Source organism: Oncorhynchus masou, chromosome 11, assembly GCF_036934945.1.
Source record: "Oncorhynchus masou masou isolate Uvic2021 chromosome 11, UVic_Omas_1.1, whole genome shotgun sequence".
NCBI classification, from domain to species: domain Eukaryota; kingdom Metazoa; phylum Chordata; class Actinopteri; order Salmoniformes; family Salmonidae; genus Oncorhynchus; species Oncorhynchus masou.
Window position 1 is genome coordinate 38186058 of NC_088222.1, and position 21172 is coordinate 38207229.

The following is a 21172-nucleotide window of genomic DNA, read 5'->3' on the forward strand; positions in this document are numbered from 1 at the left end:
GGGTTAAAAACACAACAAACGATTGAGGGAATTGAAACCAGGTGTGAGGAAAAACAGGACAAAACACATGGAAAATGAAAAGAGGATCGATGATGGCTAGAAGACTGGCGACGCCGACCGCCGAGAGCCGCCCGACCAAGGCCGCTGTGGAACGGGTAAGGGGTGTAGCTTCCCTCTGGGCAGGTGCCTAGGAGCCTTACAATAGGCGCACACTGAGCAGGAGGAAACATAAACCCTCACGTCCCTGGCCAAGGTAGGCCACCAGTACTTCCCAACCAAACAGTGCATCACCCGACCGATCCCAGGACGACCAGAGGAGGGTGACGTGTGGGCCCAAAAGATCAACCGGTCACGGACAGCAGATGGAATGTACAGATGCCCAGTGGGACACTGGAGGGGAGCGGGCTCTGCACATAACACCTGCTCTCAATGTCCGCGTCCAGCTCCCACACTACCGGCACCATCAGGTAGGATGCCGGGAGTATGGGAGTGGGATCCAAGGGCCGCTCCACTGCGACATACAGTCGTGACAGTGAGTCTGTTTTCACGTTTTGGGAACCTGGTCTGTAGGAAAGGGAAAAAACTAAACAGGTGAAAAACATGGCCCACCTTGCCTGGCGAGGGTTCAGTCCTCGCTGCCCGGATGTACTCCAGATTGTGGTGGTCAGTCCATATGAGAAAAGGGTGTTTAGACCCCTCAAGCCAATGTCTCCACGACTTCAGAGCCTTGACGACAGCCAACAGCTCCCGGTCCCCCACGTCATATTTTCGCTCCGCCGGGCTGAGCTTCTTCAAGAAGAAGGCACAGGGGCAGAGCTTTGGTGGCGTAACCGAGTGCTGGGAGAGCACGGCTCCTATCCCAGCCTCGGACGCATCCACCTCCACTATGAACGCCAAAGAGGGATCCGGATGGGCCAACACAGGAGCCGAGGTAACAGAGCCCTCAGGTGATCCTATCAATTAAAATGGCCAATATGGGTGCAATCAATTAGCTTAATTTCAGATCAAATTATATTTCAACAAAATAATGTTTCAGTTATGCAAATGTTATCTGGTCTAACTACACAAACAATTTCAGAACAATCTGAGATTGTGGGTGTTGAAATCCTTTTTCACATGAGAGATAAGCCAGCCAGCCGTGTGCTGGGGCTGAGAATGCTGCTTTAAGGGAACTGGGTCTCTGTGATCACTAGTGCACTCTACCCCCTACCCCTTAACCCCTAACCCTCATCCTTTTCTCTTGTCTCCCTCTCTTATTTTCTCTCTTTCCCTTTCTCTGTCTTCAGCTGCTGTCTTTCTTTCTTTCTCTTTCTGTGCACCCTGTCTCTTCATTTCTCTTGCGTTCTAAAAGAATGACATGGCAAAGGACAAAAGTGGATCTTTTAAATTATACTTTATTTCATACAAAAACAAAACAATAAACAAATAAATTACATATTACTAAAATAATGATCTTGATGAATTTTTATTAAAGAACATTGTGATTGTTACAATTGTATTGGGCGTACATAAATGGAATGTCATGCAGTTGACCCTGACGTTGTGTAGTACGGGAATCAAAACAACAACACTGAGGATCATTGTGATACAACTCTTGGTGTTGAAGGGCTAAGTTAAATTCATATAGGCTGTTCTGTAGCTCATGGTTTGGTTTTCAGTTGGAGGTCATGCTGCTTTCGAGTAGAAAAAAAACGATTTTTGAGCTAAATTGCTAAATGTTTCGTTTTCCAAAAAATGATGACCCACCAAATAAATCTCACACCTGAACGGTAAGGATATCATTGTACACAAAAAGGTAGCCAGTCCCACTGCCCTGGTACCTGAATTGCTTGTTACTCTATGTGCATTATGCTTTTTGCTTTCAACCCACAACACCACCATTTTTATACAAATGCTTGTGAGTATTCTGAATGAAAAACAGTCGGGGCAGTTCGATTCTGAAGCGTTGTTGAAACAACAACATTGGCCGCTTATCTATATGATTCGAGGTGAACCATTTGCATTCCCTGGAGGACATTTAGAGTATTCTCCCCAATTGTAACAAAGCATAAGAATTAGCATATGTATATTAAAAGATGGTAGCAGAATAAAGATTGGTATCACTGGGAGCCAAGCATTATCATAATAAGGGAGTCTTCATTTGCACACAGACCCAGGCTGAGGTGCTTACGGGCTGAGGCTCCCGGATCCCCCCACCATCCCTGTCCCCACAGTCACACCCATCAGGACTGCCAAAGACCCTATTGTCCAGGCCCAGCCTCAGCCTCAGCCTGTACCTCTACAAACACACTGGGCCTGGTTAAAGGGGAAACAAAAGAGGAGGATTCAAAATCAATCACACTGGGCTTTTCACATTCAGACCTTCAGGTCCAGTCCTTTTCTTTTCATACAGCATTGACAGTGGAAGCTGGGCTGCTCCCCCTGTCCCCCCACAGTGTCCTGTGTTTAATTGTATTCTTCTCTTTCAGGGCCCAGACCCCCAGACCATACTGTTCTTATAGTTAGTTTATGTTTGCAACAATTGAAAGCATAAGGGATTGGGGGTTCTGAGGGCGTTGGCGATTGGCCTGGATGCAATACAAAGACCAGAGCAGCGTACAAACAGAGGACTGAAGGGATTTTGATGAAATGGAAGGTGAATTGCGAGGACATTTTGGCCGTTAAAACGCTTGAATACATTATTTCTTTCTTCACCTCAGTTGAACACCTTCATTTTTGTATCATTTAGAATAATTTATAAAAGGTAATTGTATTTTTTTATGATATGTACATAAAACATTTTTAGATTTTAATATATTCACAGGAAGAAACAAAATCAGGCACTTTGCTGCCTCTACAGCAACTTTTTAACACAAGAGATCCTGAGATTTAAGACCATTTTAAATAGCAAAATGTAAAATAATCTTATATATAGAGAGATTTATATTTAACAATCAGCTTCTCTGTTTTTTTCCCATATCAAAATAAATATTTTATGTTAAAACTTCTTTTTCTGTTTTAAAAGCTCAGTTTGGATACTGTTCGGATGCTAGCTCAGATGAGTTTGAGTACAAGATGACCATTGTCCATCCTCTCTGTAGAGACCCAAACAAAAGAGAGTCCTTTTACTGTAAAAACCCAAACCTGATAAGAGGCAGCCATTTTAGATGACCAGGGTTCTGTAGTGCTAAGGTTTGAGATACTGTTGTTGGGCACAGTGCCAGAGCAGACAGTCCAAGTACCACTTTTCATGCAACATGATCGTTTCCCAAAGTAAACTTCTCCATGTAATGCCCTTTGAGACAGAGGACTCGCTTGGGAGCCGCTGTCTACCGCAGTGCCGGTTTCAGGTCAATCCGAGAATTCACGTCGTGGTAACCCAACAGACAGGGGTCGGTGGACAGGGCATCGTGGGTAAAGACAGAGTCATTGTCCGAGGAGCAAGAGCTGGAAGTGTCCTCGCACGATGGGGAGTACTGTTCGAAAGGTGTTGACAGGTCCAGGTACTAAGAAGAAGAAGAAGCAGGAGAGAAACTGTTCAGTTTGGTAATGCTTTGCATTTGTGTAATTTATGACATTGTATTTTTAAGCTTGATGTTTGTGTTGTGTGATGCATAGTAAGGTTGACATTTTATCTGTGTGCTGTGTACAAACTACAGGGTGTCTTAAAGTAATAAGCTAAACTATAGCTGGAACAGTATGTTGGAACAGGACATCTGGCGAGCAGATTGTGTGTGTGTGTGTGTGTGTGTGTGTGTGTGTGTGTGTGTGTGTGTGTGTGTGTGTGTGTGTGTGTGTGTGTGTGTGTGTGTGTGTGTGTGTGTATATGTGCTCGTGTGTGTGTGTGTGTGTGCGTGAGCAGGGGTCCCAGACACCCACCTCGTCAGAGATAGACAGCAGCACTCTGTCCAGCTCCTCCACCAGCTGTTTGAAGGTGGGTCGTTGTGTGGGCACGGCATGCCAGCACTCCCTCATCTTCATGTAGCTGTACAGAGAGGGCTAGTTAGTACCAGGGTATTTACACACATCCACAGCATTTTCACATTTACAAACATGCAAATGTAGCACAGGAGAGGGACAAAAAAAGCTTCTGAAACACACTGTAATAACTGTCAATGTCCAACTTAAAAGTTGCGAGCTTAGGTGAGAAGGCTGTGGCGTTGCTTGCGGTGTTTGATAAGTTTAGGTGTGTACTTGCGTGCGTCTACTCACAGCTCGTGTGTGCAGTTGGAGGGTTTGTCCATGCGGTGGCCTTCCTTCAGCAGCTTGAAGAGCTCCTCCACAGGGATACCGGGGTACGGCGAGCCCCCCAAGGTAAAGATCTCCCACATCAGCACCCCAAACGACCACACGTCACTCTGGTGTGTGTAGACTCGGTCGAACAAGGCCTCTGGTGCCATCCACTTCACTGGCAGACGTCCCTGCGAAACAGAACAACAACGTTAGTGAGCGGTGGACAGTCCGTGAGTCAGTCGGTTGCCACGATGCCAGAGCCCTTCATCCTGTCGTCTATACATCATTCCCCGACTTCCCCGTTCCTCCTCTCTTTCGCCGACTCCCCTTCCTCGTCAGCTTTTTCAAATGATCTCCCATTAAGCTGGCTGCCAATCAGTGGGCACACATCAAACATCTGTCTGTAGCCCTTTCCTGCTGTCAATGACCAAAAACACCCCCTTTGGCCTGATGGGTGGAATGTTATAAATATTTTTCAAAACCCTGAAGGAAATCCGGTGTTTCTTTGTCAACCGGTTTGTTATATTTCAGTCTTCTGTGATGTAAAGAGTAATATATTGGGATGCAAACTCAAAATGGAATACATTTCAACTCTATATCTGACATGGTACAGGTGTCTTCTTTTTCTGAGCCCATAACCATCTGTGTGAGGTGTAAACTTTTGCTTCAAAGCAGATTTGTTTAAGACTGTCAAGAATCACTCTGTGTGACGCTGATTTAGCCCACTGCAGTAAAAGGTTAAGAGCATTAAAGCTGAAACAGGCACAAGCCGACTGGGGGACACTAGACAGAGAGCAGACAGTCTGCTGTGTCTCCATGTACCAACAGGGGCTGTTCTGAAAGCTGGCCAACAAGATGATACACAACAGCACAGCCCTGGAATGGGCACTTGTCTCGATTTAGGAGAGGAACAAGGTGCCACAGAGCCAGTCAGGGGTATAGCAGGATAGGATAACTCACGTTGGTGGTTTTCTTGTAGTAGTCAATCTGGTGCACTCCTCTAGCAAGGCCAAAGTCTGCGATTTTCATGACGTTGTCTTCCGTGACGAGGACGTTTCTGGCAGCAAGGTCTCTGTGGATGCACTGTAGAGACAGAGAGAGGAGAAACCAGGGTTAAGTCAGGGAACATAAAGATATATGCAGTTTTGAGTTTTATGTTAAATGTTTATGAAATGTTAACTCTACAATTTAGAATATTGTAATTACATGACCATGTCTACATTGTGGCTTTCTGTTTTTGCAGTCATGTAAAACCAGATAGTATTGACATAGAAAAGATTCGCTGTGAGTTTCTAAAATGAAAAGACCTGGTCTTAAGTCAACACGCAGCGTCCAATTTTAACCAAACGCACCAAATTAAATCAACTTTATATAGATCTCGAGGTTTTGTTGAAAAACAACCACTGTTTGCTGGACTTGAATGGATGTCATTAAGTTTATTTTGGTTTTAATTTCAAATAGACGTGGTATTTGGGGATTGGTGGAAATGAGAAAGCCCTGTTTTTTTCTGGGGGCTCCATAATGGTGGGGTGGTTTCAGACTACTGCATTCTTAGCAGGCCACAGAGACAGAAACCCGATGCCTGGGCACAGACACAGCTCTGCGCCTGTTTGCTAACAGATTTATGGCTGTGCTAAAAAAGACAAAGCCCACTGCGGCAGGCAGGCAGGACAGAGGGACGGGGGGCTGGAGGGGGTAAACAGGGCTCAACCACCACTCCACTGTGGAATTCCAGGATGGTGTGTCATACAAAGGGATGTGTTGATAAGAGAGACCAGGCTAGTGAATGAGGAATGGTGTGTTGGGGGGTAGGTGGGAAGGAAGGAAGGAAGGAAGGAAGGGAGGAAGGAAGGAAGGAAGGAAGGAAGGAAGGAAGGAAGGAAGGAAGGAAGGAAGGAAGGAAGGAAGGATGGAAGGGGGTTATCACTTGCTCTTGCTTGTTGTCTAAAACCCTTCAGGCCAAAGTCATTCTATAAAAGGCCACATACAGATTGTAAACCTAATAATCCATATTGAGATGGACATATAAGCGAACCAAACCCCTTTAAGACACTCACCCTTTTGGAGGCCAGGTACTCCATGCCACGTGCCACCTGGTAGGCACAGGACAGCAGGTCTTTGAAGGTGAGCTGCTCCTCGGGCACTTTGGTCACATCAAAGGTGTAGTCCATGCCAGGTGGCCGGCGGGCCCGCAGGTACTCCCTGAGGCTGCCTTTAGATGCATACTCCACCAGCACGTACAGAGGACCTGATAGGGGAGGGGAGAAAGTTAGTGATCAACTCCATCCTCCCCATGGACACCTGGAGGCATGGGACCACCATTAATGACAAGGTCACTGAGCAGGGCTAGAGTCGAATGAGTGAGGAGCAACAGTGATATAGTAGCTTTTGACCTTTGGTTGTGAACTTGTGTCTTGAACTCACCATCTTCTGTGCACACCCCCAGTAGGTTAATGATGTTCTTGTGCTTGTCCATCACCTTCATCAGCTCCATCTCAGATATGAGGTCTGACAGGTCTTTGTCTGTGGCATCATCTGGGGAATGAGACGGACATTTGAAGTCTTAGGAACATATACTATATATACAAAATGATGTGGACACCCCTTCAAATGAGTGGATTTGGCTATTTCAGCCACACCTGTTGCTGATGGGTGTATAAAATTGAGCACAGAGGCATGCAATCTCCATAGACAAACATTGTCAGTAGAATGACCTTACTGAAGAGCTCAGTGACTTTCAACATGGCACGGTCATAGGATCCAACTAGTTCCAACTAGTTAGTTTGTCAAATGCCTGCCCTGCTAGAGCTGCCCCGGTCAACTTTAAGTGCTGTTATTGTGAAGTTGAAACGTCTAGGAGCAAAAATTGCTCAGCTGCAAAGTGGTAAGCCACACAAGCTCACAGAATGAGACCGCCAAAGTGCTCATTACCAAGTTCCAAACAGCCTCTGGAAACAATGTCAACACAAGATTCATGAAATGGGTTTCCTTGGCCGAGCAGCCACACACAAGCCTAAGATCACCATGCGCAATGCCAAGCATTGGCCGGAGTGGTGTAAAGGTTGTCGCCATTGGACTCTGGAGCAGTGGAAATGCGTTCTCTGGAGTGATGAATCACGCTTCACCATCTGGTAGTCCGATGGACGAATCTGGGTTTTGCGGATGCCAGGAGAACACTACCTGCCCCAATGCATAGTGCTAATTGTAAAGTTTGGTGGAGGAGGAATAATGGTATGGGACTGTTTTTCATGGTTTGGGCTCGGCCCCTTAGTTCCAGTGAAGGTAAATCTTAACGCTGCAGCACACAATGACATTCTAGACGATTATGTACTTCCAACTTTGAGGCAACAGTTTGGAGAAGGCCCTTTCCTGTTTCAGCATGACAATGCCCCCGTGCAGAAAGCGAGGTCCATACAAAAATGGTTTGTCGAGATTGGTGTGGAATAACTTGACTGGCCTGCACAGAGCCCTGACCTCAACCCCATCATACACCTTTGGGGTGAATTGGAACACTAACTGAGAGCTAGGACTAATTGCCCAACATCAGTGGCCGACCTCTCTAATGCTTGTGGCTGAATGGAAGCAAGTCCCCGTAGCAATGTTCCAACATCTAGTGGAAAGCCTTCCCAGAAGAGGGGGACCAACTCCTTATTAATGCCCATCGTTTTAGAATCATATGTTCGACGAGCATACTTTTGGTCATGTTGTGGATCTGGAAATAGAGCCAACAATAAATACTAGTCATTGTCCAGTCTTTCCTAAGAAGATGGATCCTCGTTCGTACCTTTCAGCATTTTGACAGCCACAGTGGAGATGTTCTCCTGATGGTCCTTGTTGAGCCCATAGGCCTCAGCTCTGACCACTTGGCCGAAACAACCCTCACCCAGTGGCTTCCCTAACGTCAGACTGGAGAAAGAAAGGACAATGATGGTCAGAACAGGGAAGATACATGGAACTCAACAGAAACCAAAACACATATTCAAGATGGAGGAACTCAATGACTGACTCAATAACCAGTAAGTACCTAAACCAAAACCCCTAACAAACCAGAAAGTCAAACAGGACTTACTTCTCCCTGGGAAACTCCCAGTCGGGGTCGTAGGGCAGTTCAAACTCCATGACTCCGGCCAGCATAGGGGAGCAGCTGGAAGACAGGCGGGCTACTCTCATCAGAGACGCACTGGACTTTCCTGACGAGTTAGACTCCACAGAGTACTGTCTGCGGAGGGGGAACTTGGAGAGTTTCTGGACAGGGAGGACATCGAAGGGTTCTCTGCTGGGGTTGACCTGCATGCAACACAGCACCACGATAACGATGGCCATAACCAGAGCCAGGAAGCCAGACGCGTAGATGATGATGTCAGTGTACTTGGTCTCCATTAGGTCCACCTCGTCAGCTACGTCCTCCTCTATGAGAAGAAGATGATGAAAAGGAAATAAAAGGATGGGTTTGAGACTGACTCAAGTGATCATTTCTTCTGAACTCGATACAAACACACTAGGGCTGTCAAACAATGTATTATTTTTTTGAGTTAATTGCAGTATTGGATTTGATTAATCACGATTAATCGTAAATTCAGAATTTTCTCTAATTGAGCTGTAATTTAAGATATTTATTCAAAAAGCATTACAAGATTATTGACATCTTGATTTTGTCCAAAGTAACGGGTAGCAAAATCTGGTTAATAAAGCACACTTTTTAAAATCTCAACGTCAACATGTTTTGACATCAAATTGTTGTTTTTAGCTGTATATATTATGTATTTACTATGTTTTCAGTGTATTTTGAACGCTTTCCGATAATGCAATTAATCACAATAAAAAATTACAAAAAGTTAACTTGAGTTAACTGATTAACTCTGACAGTCCTAAAAATACCTTTGGTAAGTTGACTACACTTGGCCCAAAGCACAAGTGACAATTTATTCTGAACTCTTCTAAACTCCTTACTTTGACCATATGTTGCCATACTGTAGTTTGAAGGATAAATATACCCAAGAGGACGGTGAGCCAGGCAGACTGGTGGGAGAAGCCAATGGAGTTTCCCGCCAGACAGGTGTACTCTCCAGCATCCTCCATGGTCACCTTAGTCAGGTAGAGAACTTCCACCTCCGACATGTTGAGGCTGCCTGTCTTCAGTATCTGAACGTAGGGAGTCCCATCGGGACCGTAGCGGCTGCCGTTCCTCTCAATGTGTTTCAGCCACTGGATGTGGGGTTGGGCATCGCTGTAGACCTTACAGAAGAACTGGACATCAGTGCCCACCACTGCTGTAGTGTTGGCTGGCAGACCAGCCTGCAGGATAGGCCTGTGTGGGGAACGCTCTGAAAACAGACAGGGGGGGGGGGGAATAGAGAGAGTGTTAGACTCCAGAGGGCCATGAGGATACCCCTTGCCCGAGGGAAGAGTTCGAAGTTCAGCTGTGGGGGACAGCGAGAGGGAGATTCCTCTGTTCAACGGAGCACATCGCTGTCTCTAAGCTACAAGAAGTACTCTGGAATGCCTGGAATAACCTAACCATTGAAGTAAATACTCATCTAAAATAACAGTATAATTTAGATTCAGATGAAACGAGGTTATCTCCAGATCGGTCTTATTTGTTTCCTAAATGCTGTGTTTCGCAGGCATGGAGAGAAAGGCCAGTGGTAACGACCAGTGTTAATTTGACTGACCGCAGCACAGCAGTGCCAAAGGGGAAGGGACAGATAAGCAGGCATTGTTTCTCACAACCAAAACCAGCCAGACGCAGTCAGTCTCACTAATTGGTTTCATTAGCAAATGTATTTTCTAGCCAGGCCAGCTTGGAAGTCGCTGCATTGCTTCCCTCTCTCCGTTCTGTGTGTGTAAGCTCTTTTCCCCCTTGCATACTTCTGGAGACAGCAGTTGACCCCACACTGGACTGCCGAGCCGCAGAAACTGGCCAGTCACAGGTCAGGGGGAAAATTGGTTCGGGAGCCTGGCCGTCCGCTCTCTCTCTCTCCTCTCTCCACCGGCTGTCCTCCCTCTGTCTGAGGTGAGCTGTGGAGCCTCTGTGTTTCTCTGTCTAGTGAGACGCCACTGAGGTAGAGTGGGGAGAGCAACGGGACGGGACGGTAATCAGGCCTGACATGCTAAGTATCATGGGCCGGCAGTGGCTCCGCGGGGAGACGGCCTGTGTCTACATGTCTAGAGTGGGGTGGTGGTGAGTGTAGGACAGGGGAAACAATACCTTACAGTACTGCACACACCCTGGAGCTTTGACTAGATGTACAGACTTTATAATGAGTTCATGCCAACTCTACTTCCAGTCATTATGGAGAGAGAGAGAGAGACGGAAAGGGCTGGTGTTACAAGTTTGACGGAATGTGGTTGAATTAGAGAATGGTGGAGGGAATTACTTTTTCTCATTACCCATACTATCCCTCCCAGCTTTGGGAGTTGAATGTCAGATGAGCAAACAGCAGACTGTGTTGGGTAGGTAAAGTGAGGTTTTTGTTGCGAGGTGGATGAGTGAGTGTTCTTACCCAGCACGTCCAGAAGGTAGCTGTGTGTGATGGAGCCGTATTTGTTCTCCACCAGACAGGTGTAGTTCCCGCGGTCTGAAGGCACCACACTCTCCATCACCAGGCTCCAGTGCTGGTGTCTCAACTATAAACGGACAAAACAGACGCGTTAGAAATGGGTTGTCTGTACGTTGTGTGTTGGATCATTCCTACGGATACAAGTTATACTGGCTTGTGCTTTGGAAGTGCTTGTCTTTCTCTATGCTAACGTGTCTTTGATGGATCCAGTGTAAACAGATTCACAGTGTGTCACTTCCCTATTGAGACCAGGGTTGATAACAAATTATGTGGCAGTTATATGCCAGTAAACAAAATAGCAACCACTGTTTTTGTCCCCCTCTCTCCCTTTCTTCCCCTCCCTCCTCTTCCCCACCCTTTTTCACCCTCCATCTCATCCCCACCCTAACCACTCTCCTACTGTCTTCGCTCCCAAGTTGGTCACTGTCTCACCTTGATGCCTCCGATGCGGTGCTCTCCCCTGAACTCGCGTCCGTTCCTCAGCCAACGGATGGAGGGCAGAGGGCTGCCCATGGCCGGGCAGCGGAACTTGACCGTGTTCCCTGCCGGCACTGCGTACAGCTTCTTCTCCATGCGCTGGGTGTGGGTCCAGTAGGGACCTCTTGTGAAGTAGACCTGGTCGTTATCTATCTCAGCCGACGTGTCTTCTAGACCGTTGTCCTCGTCATCATCACCTGAGCCCAGTGAGTCTGAGAAGCATCAAGATAAAGAGTTAATAACTTGTTTTTATAACTGATCATTCAGGAGGCCATAGAGACCAAGACAATAGAGATGCATACATATAACCTAGAACTGCATTGGACATATCATCGTACCTCTAAGGCTGAGATTCTTCTGTCTTCTAAATCTAGATCTCACCTGCTACAGTGATGGTGAAGTTCCTCAGGGGCTCCTTGGTCCCGCGGAGGACACATACGTACACCCCAGAATCCTCGTACGTCACGTCCGTGATCTCCATAACGCCCCCGCGGATCTGGATGCGGGCGGTGTGCATCACCCGGGTCCCTTCCTTGTACCAGTACACGCCCCCCGGTCGGTTGGTGTCACAGCGCAGCTTGAGGACATCACCCGGTTCCAGGAGCAGGTGCTCAGTGGTGTCCTCACTAAGGTCCTCCAGGACATCTGCAGGGATAACAAAGAGACAAAAACAAACGTGTGAGTACTCGGGACACACACACACACACACCAAACGGTGGCCACATCTTGTTCTCAAGAGAGTGGCCATCCCTTCAACTATGAACTTTCAACTCTCGCCCCCATTATCCCCTGACCCGCCAGACACACACACAAAAAGAGGTTGTCATGGCAACTGGGAGGCCTCTCTCCACCTCTCTCTGCTCCTTGTTTTGTTTAGCATGGATCACTGTGGGAGTGAGAGCAAGCTAGCTACAAGAACAAAGAAAAGAGAAAAAGAATGTAGCTAATGAACATGTTGTAGCGTGACAGCGGGTTGGCCTTCAGAAACAAATCGATGGGGTGGCAATGGTTCAGTGGCGGTCTGAGAGGCAGGCTCGGAGAGAGAGCCCCATTCCAGCCCACCAAACAGCCTCTCAGTAACACAGATGGCCCCTGTCATCCTCACTCATACTCCTCTCTGTTCTCTTTACTCCACTGGGATAGAGGCAGTTCAATGGCAAGTACCTGCTGGGACTTCAATGGGCGTACTCTGGTCCAGGTAACGGGAGATCAGGGTCCCTACAGGGACAAGGTATGAGATTAATATACGTTGACTTCCAGCTAGTTACTGTTGTTAGTAATCAATTACTATCAAGACATAATTGACAAAAAAACACACGACTGTAGCGCATTGGAAGCTATAGAGATCCTATTAAATGTTCTATTCTAATTCCTAATTCTATGTGGAAAGCATCCAATAGCCTGATGAACAAAGTCAAGAACACAAGAAGTGTTTACCAGGTAGAACCTGTAGCCAGGCAGACTGCATGGACTGTAGCTGTAGTCCAGCGTGTGTAGTGGCCTCAGCCATACAGATGTACTCTCCAGCATCCTCCAGAGACACGTTGCTCAGGGACAGAATGTTCACATTGGAGATGTTGCTCTGTAGGGCCTCCAGAGTTCTGAGATGTGGCTGGCCCTCGGCTCCCAGGCGCTCTTCGTCTCTTTTTAGCCACTGGACCTTGGTGATGGCTGGCCGGTGGACCTTACACAGCAGCTTCACCTGTCCCCCCACAACCGCCGTGGCGTTCTCAGGGTAACCAGGCAAGATGAGTGGCCGAGACACCGTCAAATCTGTACCGAGAGAAGAAGAAAGGAGAAAGGGATTGTAAAAAAAAAAATGTAGAAAATGTAAACTCCAGCCTCAGTTTACATCTAAACACGTGGGCAAAAGTATGTGTTTCTCGCATTTCTCAGTGTGTCTGTGTTTGAATGTAGACTGGTTGGTTGGTGGGTGATGAGAGTGCACTGATAAACTGGGGGCTAACGTGTCACAATAAGGGCTCCACTGGCCTCAGCCATATGCAGGGTGCCCGCCCAGTCACACCAATATCTGATTGCTTCCTGTAGCCACCTCAGTAAGTAAAAGGCAATCTGTTCCCCCTGCTTGATGAGCTGCTCGCTCTAACTGCGTCATGCGAGGCAGGCGGAGTAGGAATACACAGGTGAGAGCTAGGGTGAAATCAAACTCAAATGAGCTAAACATTTTATTACAGCTGTATCACACTGCAATAAGTACCTTATATGCTCACTGTCCAATGAAAAGCTCCCATTCATTTGACTATGTGATTGACCCATCGAGCCAATAGCTTACCATCCCATCCCACATTGTGACTTTACTTTGCAAAAAGCTGTGGCAACTTTAAAAGTGCTGCTTTCTGTGAAGCTTTTGGAAAGGCAACATTCATCACCAAGCAAACAGAACCATGCTAATGAACTTGTGAGGACTCTGAGCTGCCCGTGGCCTTCATTTGAACTCACAGCTGAGTGTGAATATTCACCCCGTGTGAAAGGGGCAAACACAACAAAAAAGCAAAACACAAAACAATTCACTGGTGTGACTCGACCGGCGGGGGAGCGTTTGACCATCAGATTCACTCTTCTCTTTCATGACTAGAGTTCCTTTAGGGGTGAATCCATGGAACGCTACGGTTTGTTTCTGTTGGGTTGGTGACACATTTTGCAACGTAAGTCTTCTACATCAGTATCCATTCACCACAAAGGATATGCTAAGAACAAACTGCCATAACGCAATATTGTCAATAATATAGTGACTGTGTAGAAGAGTGAGCAATACTATTGTAGTCACATGGCTTTTACAACTCATTAGGATAGACCAGTGGTTCAGCCGTTTAAAATAATATCAATATGAAATCATTTCTGGGTAACGGTTAAGTTACTGTGATTGTTTTCAATTAAAATGGTCAAAAAGAAACAAAAATTGCTTCTGAGCGAAGGGAAATTTCTCAAGCAAGAATTTTTCTTGGAGTGTCTGGGAGTGGTTTTAAGAAAACTTAAAACTAGCTGTTATTGGCAGAGAGGATTGGAACTCTCTTTCTTATTGGTCTATTAGCTAATTTACCGCATGTTGATGTCACCAGACAGGCCAAAACTTCAACGCACCAAAACAGGCTGAAATTGCAAGCAATCTTTTCAAACAGCTCTTACACTAAAAGGCCATTATTATAATTTTCACAATTTTACAGTATTATTCCTACCACATAGTGGAAATATATATAAAACATTGACTACTTAAAATGCAAAGCATCCTCGATGCCAATTCATTTGATCTACTGTATGTCATATCTGGAGGGGATGAATTCCTCACTAAATCACTGTCAGCTTGAGTGTGAGCAGCGCTGTTCTGCGTTAGCACACTGACGCCTGTGCTACAGACCTATGTGTGTGGCATACATTTCACTCCTCGGAGAAAAAAATATCACCAACTTCATCCTGCAGCCAGAGTTCATAATGGCTACCTCTGTTCTCTCACTCTCTCGCTCTCTCTTTTTTATTTTCCTGGTTGGTAACTGGAACGTTCCTGGGTGGTGTTGCCATGCTGAATTATTACCAATGAGTCTAATGTCTTCTGGCAGGGACTTAGTGCTGCATTGTGGGCCCCGAGGCGGGGACCTGGGACCTTCACCACTTCTCCACTGCGGGAGTCAGCTTGTCCACAGAGTCATGGGTAGACCCTCTTAAGAAACAGGCACATTGAAAAACTACCTGGGTTCACCTTACTAATGATGCTGATTTTCAACTGTAACACCAGTGTTACACTAGTGAGTACATCCCTAGGTACATTGTGTTTCCATAGCTAGGGATGATAGTGAGGACTTGTGAAGAGCAGAATCAACAATGTTTGCATAATCAAAACAGTTGCTTTGTGAGAAAGTGTTCAAGTTCACAGTTAGCCATTGTTATGTAAATGAAGGCTGAAAGGTAGCCGTGGTCTGGCTTTGGCCCCAAGTGAGAGCAGGTCCTTTGATCAGCTGGGGTAAATCCTGTATAAATCCTTGGAATTTATGGTGGAGATTGCGCTTCTAAACAGCCAGGATGTGTACTCAGAGTATGCGTGGACCAACTGGCAAGTGTCTTCACTGACATTTTCAATCTCTCCCTGACCAAGTCTTTAATACCTACATGTTTCAAGCTGATCACCCTAATCCCTGTGCCCAAGAACGCTAGAGTAACCAACCTAAATGACTACCACCCATAGCACTCACGTCCATAGCCATGAAGTGCTTTGAAAGGCTGGTCATGGCTCACATCAACACCATCATTCTGGAAACCCTAGACCCACTCCAATTCGAATACCGCCCCGCCAGATCCACAGATGCTGCTCAGTGTTCAACACCATAGTGCCCACAAAGCTCATCACTAAGCTTAGAACCCTGGGACTAAACACCTCCCTCTGCAACTGGATCCTGGATTTCCTGATGGGACGCCCCCAGGTGATAAGGCTAGGCAACAACACATCTGCCACACTGATCCTCAACACGGGGGCCCCTCAGGGGTGGGTGCTTTGTTCCCTCCTGTACTCCCTGTTCACCCACGACTGCGTGACAAAGCACGACTCCAACACCATCAATTAGTTTTCTGACGACACAACGGTGGTAGGCCTGATCTCCGACAATGATGAGACAGCCTATAGGGAGGAGGTCAGAGACCTGGCAGTGTGGTGCCAGGACAACAGCCTCTCCATCAACATGAGCAAGACTAAGGACATGATCGTAGACTACATGAAAAGGAGGGCCGAACACACACCATTCACATCGAAAGGGCTGTAGTGGAGCGGCTTGAGAGCTTCAAGTTCCTTGGTGTCCATATCACCAACAAACTATCATGGTCCAAACACACCAAGACAGTCATGAAGAGGTTACGGCAACGCCTATTACCCCTCAGGAGACTGAAAAGACTTGGCATGGGTCCCCAGATTCTCAAAACGTTCTAAAGCTGCACTGTCTAGAGCATCCTGACCGGTTGCATCACCACCTGGTATGGAAACTGCTCGGCATCTGACCTTAAGGAGCTACAGAGGGTAGTGCGTACGGCCCAGTACATTACTGGGGCCAAGCTTCCTGCCATCTAGGACCTCTATACTAAGCGGTGACAGAGGAAGGCCCAAAAAATTGTCAAAGACTCCAGTCACCCAAGTCATAGACTGGTTTTATCTGCTACCGCACGGCAGGCAGTACTGGAGCACCAAGTCTAGGTCCAAAAGGCTCCTTAACAGCTTCTACCCCCAAACCATAAGACTGCTGAACAATTAATCAAATGGCTAGCCAAAGTATTTGCTATGATCCCACCCACTCATTTTTTTTACACTGCTACTACTCACAGTTTATTATATATGCATGGTCACTTTACCTCTACCTACATGTACTTATTACCTCAATTACCTTGACTGACTTTTACACCCGCACATTGACTCGGTACAGGTACGCCCTGTATTTAGCCTTGTTATTGTTATTGTATTCTGTTACTTTTTTAAACTTACGTTTAAAAAATACATTTTCTTAACTTTTACTTTCTTTAAACTGTATTGTTGATTAAGGGTTTGTCAGTAAGCATTTCACAGACACCTGTTGTATTCTGTGCATGTGACAAATACAAAATTGATTTGAATAATGTGTTATAAAAACATGGACTAAAGTGTTTGAAATTAGCCCTAGACTAGAGCAGGGCTTCCTCCTTCCCTGATAGTGATCAGTATAGGGTCTTAAAAGAAACCCCAGCTCCTGTAAACCTGGAGGGCTGCAATTTGCCAAGCCTGTAGCCAATCTGCACACATCATAACAATACTTAGAGATGAATGGGTGGCTGTGGCAGGTAATAAACAATGACAGGCGTGTGTTTGTAAAACATCAATGGAAGCCCTCCCCTTATCCTCTCCTCCCTCCCTTCCTCCTCCTCTCCTTCCTCCCCTCCTCCTCTCCTTCATCCCCTCCACCCTCGGCTCTCTTGGCTGGCGACGGGCCAGACACATTTACACTTCCGAGCCTCAGGGTCTCGGAGGGATCGAGTAGCACGGTTTACAGCACCAAAAGCACTGGGAGATTTTTTTTTCTCCTCACCCCCCGAAAAATGATTACAACCTTCCTCCTTCCTGTCACCTTGAATTTGACTGGATCTTACCTTCCCTGTGGCTCGCTGTTCTGCCTATAGAGAGACCAGCCTGATGAATCAAAGGGTTACTGTACTCTACAGCTACGGGCATTTTTCTCCTTCCTCAATGAGATCTTTCAGTGAATTAAATGGAACCTTGAGGGAAGGGTTCATTTATTTATTTTTAAAGCTTTTGTTGGTGGTTTATTTTATTACTTGTCGAAGCAGAACTGAGCAACCTCACTTCAAATTTGAAGCTGTGTACTATAGAGATACACTTGAGAGATGTATTTTAAGAAACTGCAACGGATAAAGTTGAGAAACCTCCCTCATGGAGAATTCAATCAGTTATCCATCAGCAAATAATTCTCAAGAGGGTTTGGAATATTCATCAGTAGAGGGGAAATTACACACAAGAACATATACCTGTAAGAGCAACAAATCCTAGGCAATATTGAGCAACCTACCTTCTGTTTTTCCGTCTTCTGACCCGATGGCTTTGGCCAGGAGTCCAACAGTCAGACAGTGTATGACGATGCAAGCCGTGTAGACATTCACCATCTTGCAGGTGTGTGTGTGTGTGTGTGTGTGTGTGTGTGTGTGTGTGTGTGTGTGTGTGTGTGTGTGTGTGTGTGTGTGTGTGTGTGTGTGTGTGTGTGTGTGTGTGTGTGTGTGTGTGTGTGTGTGTGTGTGTGTGTGTGTGAAGAATGAAGGGGGCAACCCTGGTCTCACACACTGATTCCGGGCATTGGCAAACTCAACACACACCCCAAAAACTGGACCTGGAAAGACAATACAATAGAGAATCAGTCAGTCATTATGTAAAATTGTAGCATGTGATTCCAGTAAGTAGCCCTGAAATTGTTTGTGGTATATAGCCTTGTAAATAGGTAGAGATAGAAAGAGACTCTTTTAGACTGGCGTTGTATTCTTATTAAACAGGTGTCCTGACCATTCAGTCATTAGCCTACAGCACATTGTCCACTGTCCCCTGCGTCATGAATAACTAGAAGCTGTGAATATGTGCTTTTTCTAGCCTGTTGTTTGCGAATGGAAGGTGCACAGCCTGTCTGGATAATGGGCTGTTACACTTGAGACTTGCCAGGAAGCTATCGGGGAGCAACAATAGCAAATTCACAGGCGCACTCAACACAACAGACAGGCCAAAACAGGTTAAAAAATAAGACTAGGGTTACGTGTGTCATTTTTCCCTGAGCCCACTAAATAATCTAGTGAGGACGTATTCAAATAATTTTAGAGCAGACTGCTCTTATGAGAACAACAAATAATTTGTTATTTGATGGAAAGGAGTTGTTTACTTTTATTATCGCGTGACAGGGGACCATAGTTGGCAACAGGAACAAGACTGAGCTTCGTGATTTGTCCAGATGACGACAACTGAACCGAGTCGGGCCAACTGTGCACAGGCGCCAGTCCTGGAGTGTTCCATGCAGACCATGTGCGTGCAGCCATGGTCAGTGGCAGACTTACCATTAGGCAGGAGAACATCATCAAGGGGCCTCGTGAGTTGGGCATTATTTCAAAAAGGGGGAAAGGGGATATCTAGTCAGTTGTACAACTGAATGCCTTCAACTGAAATGTGTCTTCTGCATTTAACCCAACCTCTCTGAATCAGAGACGGGTGGGGGGGTTGCCTTAATCGACATCCACAGTGCCCAGGGAACAGTGGGTTAACTGCCTTGCTCAGGGGCAGAATGACAGATTTTTACCATGTCAGCTCAGGGATTTGATCAAGCAACCTTTTGGTTTCTGGCCCAACACTCTATCTCATTTCCATACTGCTCGCATTCTCTCTCCTCCTCAAAACCCATTGGATGACAAAGCCAGAGGTCCCTCTCCTCTGACCTTCTCCAATGGGTTTTGTGAAGGAGATTAGAAGAGAGGACGCCAGGAGTGGATCTGATGTTGACTGGCCAAAAGGAGTATGGTATGTCGTAAGACACAGGGGTGCTGTTTCGCTCGCTCGGATGCTTTCTCCAGTGAGAGTTTCAGCCACTTGCGAATTGAAGGAAAGTTGGCGGGTGCACAGTGCACTGTTTGGATGCTGGAATTAGTTTGGCTGAAGGTGCAGCGAAGGTAACCTACTTTTTTAATAGATTTTTTTTTTAAACAATCAAATGAAAACATCACTACTGGTTGTGTTCATGGCACATTAAAAGGTAATAGATTTCTACAGTTAAATGTACATGTCTACTATAAAACCCATTGAAAAGCACACGCAGGTGGGGTGGGGGGGCCTCAGACTGATCCCTGCCTTCAAATCACTAAGTCCGCCACTGGCCGTGGTACACACCGTTTAATAGCTATCCCATGAACGAACTCTACTATTTCTCCATTTAGCCTAACTGGAAAAAACACGAATATTACTTTTACATGTTGAGTTATTTACGACGTGTTTATCTTCAGCGAGGTAAATGGTAGGCGTATCTCGATGTGGCCCCATGTAGGCTAATCTTGGCGTGAAATAAACCAGTGAAAGTTGTCCAGTGTTTAGTCTGTGTTTTTGCAAAAGCACCAAGTGAAAGAAAGATTTACACTATCCGTAAAAAATAATGCATTATCTTTAGACCGTTACGATGTTGTTGTCATAAATCAAACGATGTCTTCTGCTCCTTCCAACAACCAGTTAGTTCTGTTAAATTTTAACTAGATGATCATCGTGAGAAATTCCCTATAACTTCAACCATTTTCCCATGGCGCGTTACAAGTCTTGACAGCCTATCTTTGTAAAGAGAAGCTTTTCCAATATATATATTGTACGGTTGGAAAAGCTCCTCACATAAGCTATTGGACAAGAAACTCAACAACATCACGTCATGTGTACCCAAAGTCGATCAAATCGATATGACAGTGGAGACTATGTTAAAACTTTGCTGCGCAGACACTGCCACATTCAGCAATAGCTCAATGTTCACAAGCTGAAACTGGTGGGGATACATTATTGCAACCGAAGTAGGCTATATAATCATGAATTTCATTCAAACTCATGCATTAGGCTAACATAATCACATTGTCTGAATTAATGTTTTGTCGAAAAAATATAACCAGCCGTGGAACTCTTTGCCAGAAGGGTTCTACATAGGCTTCAATGTGTGGAGTTGAAATAAATTTGGCAATAAAGCAATTGTTTAGTGGACTTGTCGACTGTAACCACTAAATAAAGTAACATAGGCCTACGAGCTCGCGGATTCAAGGAAATCATCTTACCTTTAATTTCGTTCTTTGCTCGTAATGATCAATCCTTGATAAAGTTCGATTAGGCACCAGAATATCCTAGTTCCATTTGATCGAGGTCAATATTGGAATCCTCATTTGGATTTCTGTCCAATCCTTTTTTTTTGTCTTTGGTGATTTTCTTCAGTGTGCGCCCGGGTGGAACCCTCGGAGATGCACTTATAAATCCATCAAAACAACCAAAACATGAAGGACAGCAGGTCGCTGGTGAGCAAGCTGGGAAGGAGCTCGAGCTGATCCTTCCAACTGGGGCACAGAGTCCACTTCACCCTGAGCAGATTGTGTTCTCACGTCAGAATGAGGCTCGCGCGCCCGTCTCCTTCTTTCCAGGGGCTCACGCGACAGAAAGTGCTAAATCCATAGGGAGAGACTTCGGCCAAACTTGCTGCTTAATTCTCTCTCCTCTTGAGATTAGACTGAACGAGATCTGTATTGGTTGTTGCAAATAGAAACAGACAGATCTCCAATGTAGGAGGCGTAGAGTCCCTTATACCACTCTTCTCAATGTGGATAATTATTCGGCTACAGCCCGGCAACAATGGAACAGATGTTGGTCAATCTTTGCGCACCGTGGTTCGCTC

The 21172-nt window shown here is 45.9% G+C and overlaps 1 protein-coding gene across 1 annotated transcript in view; it reads right to left on the reverse strand.

Annotated features, from left to right (window-relative positions):
• Positions 1-1376: 1376 nt before the first annotated feature.
• The window catches only part of fgfr4 (fibroblast growth factor receptor 4), a 19951-nt gene continuing 155 nt past the window's right edge, over positions 1377-21172 (reverse strand). The window contains exons 1-16 of the mRNA XM_064978455.1: positions 20565-21172; positions 17804-18118; positions 12687-13022; positions 12414-12467; positions 11631-11894; positions 11205-11461; positions 10716-10839; positions 9207-9536; positions 8282-8621; positions 7997-8118; positions 6637-6747; positions 6270-6460; positions 5173-5295; positions 4192-4400; positions 3859-3964; positions 1377-3485 (exon numbers count right to left, since the gene is read on the reverse strand). The exon at positions 20565-21172 is cut by the window's right edge and continues 155 nt beyond it. Of these exons, the coding sequence (XP_064834527.1) occupies positions 3309-3485; positions 3859-3964; positions 4192-4400; positions 5173-5295; positions 6270-6460; positions 6637-6747; positions 7997-8118; positions 8282-8621; positions 9207-9536; positions 10716-10839; positions 11205-11461; positions 11631-11894; positions 12414-12467; positions 12687-13022; positions 17804-17897 (2838 nt within the window). The 5' untranslated portion in view covers positions 17898-18118; positions 20565-21172 and the 3' untranslated portion in view covers positions 1377-3308. The remainder of the gene's footprint in view (positions 3486-3858; positions 3965-4191; positions 4401-5172; positions 5296-6269; positions 6461-6636; positions 6748-7996; positions 8119-8281; positions 8622-9206; positions 9537-10715; positions 10840-11204; positions 11462-11630; positions 11895-12413; positions 12468-12686; positions 13023-17803; positions 18119-20564) is intronic.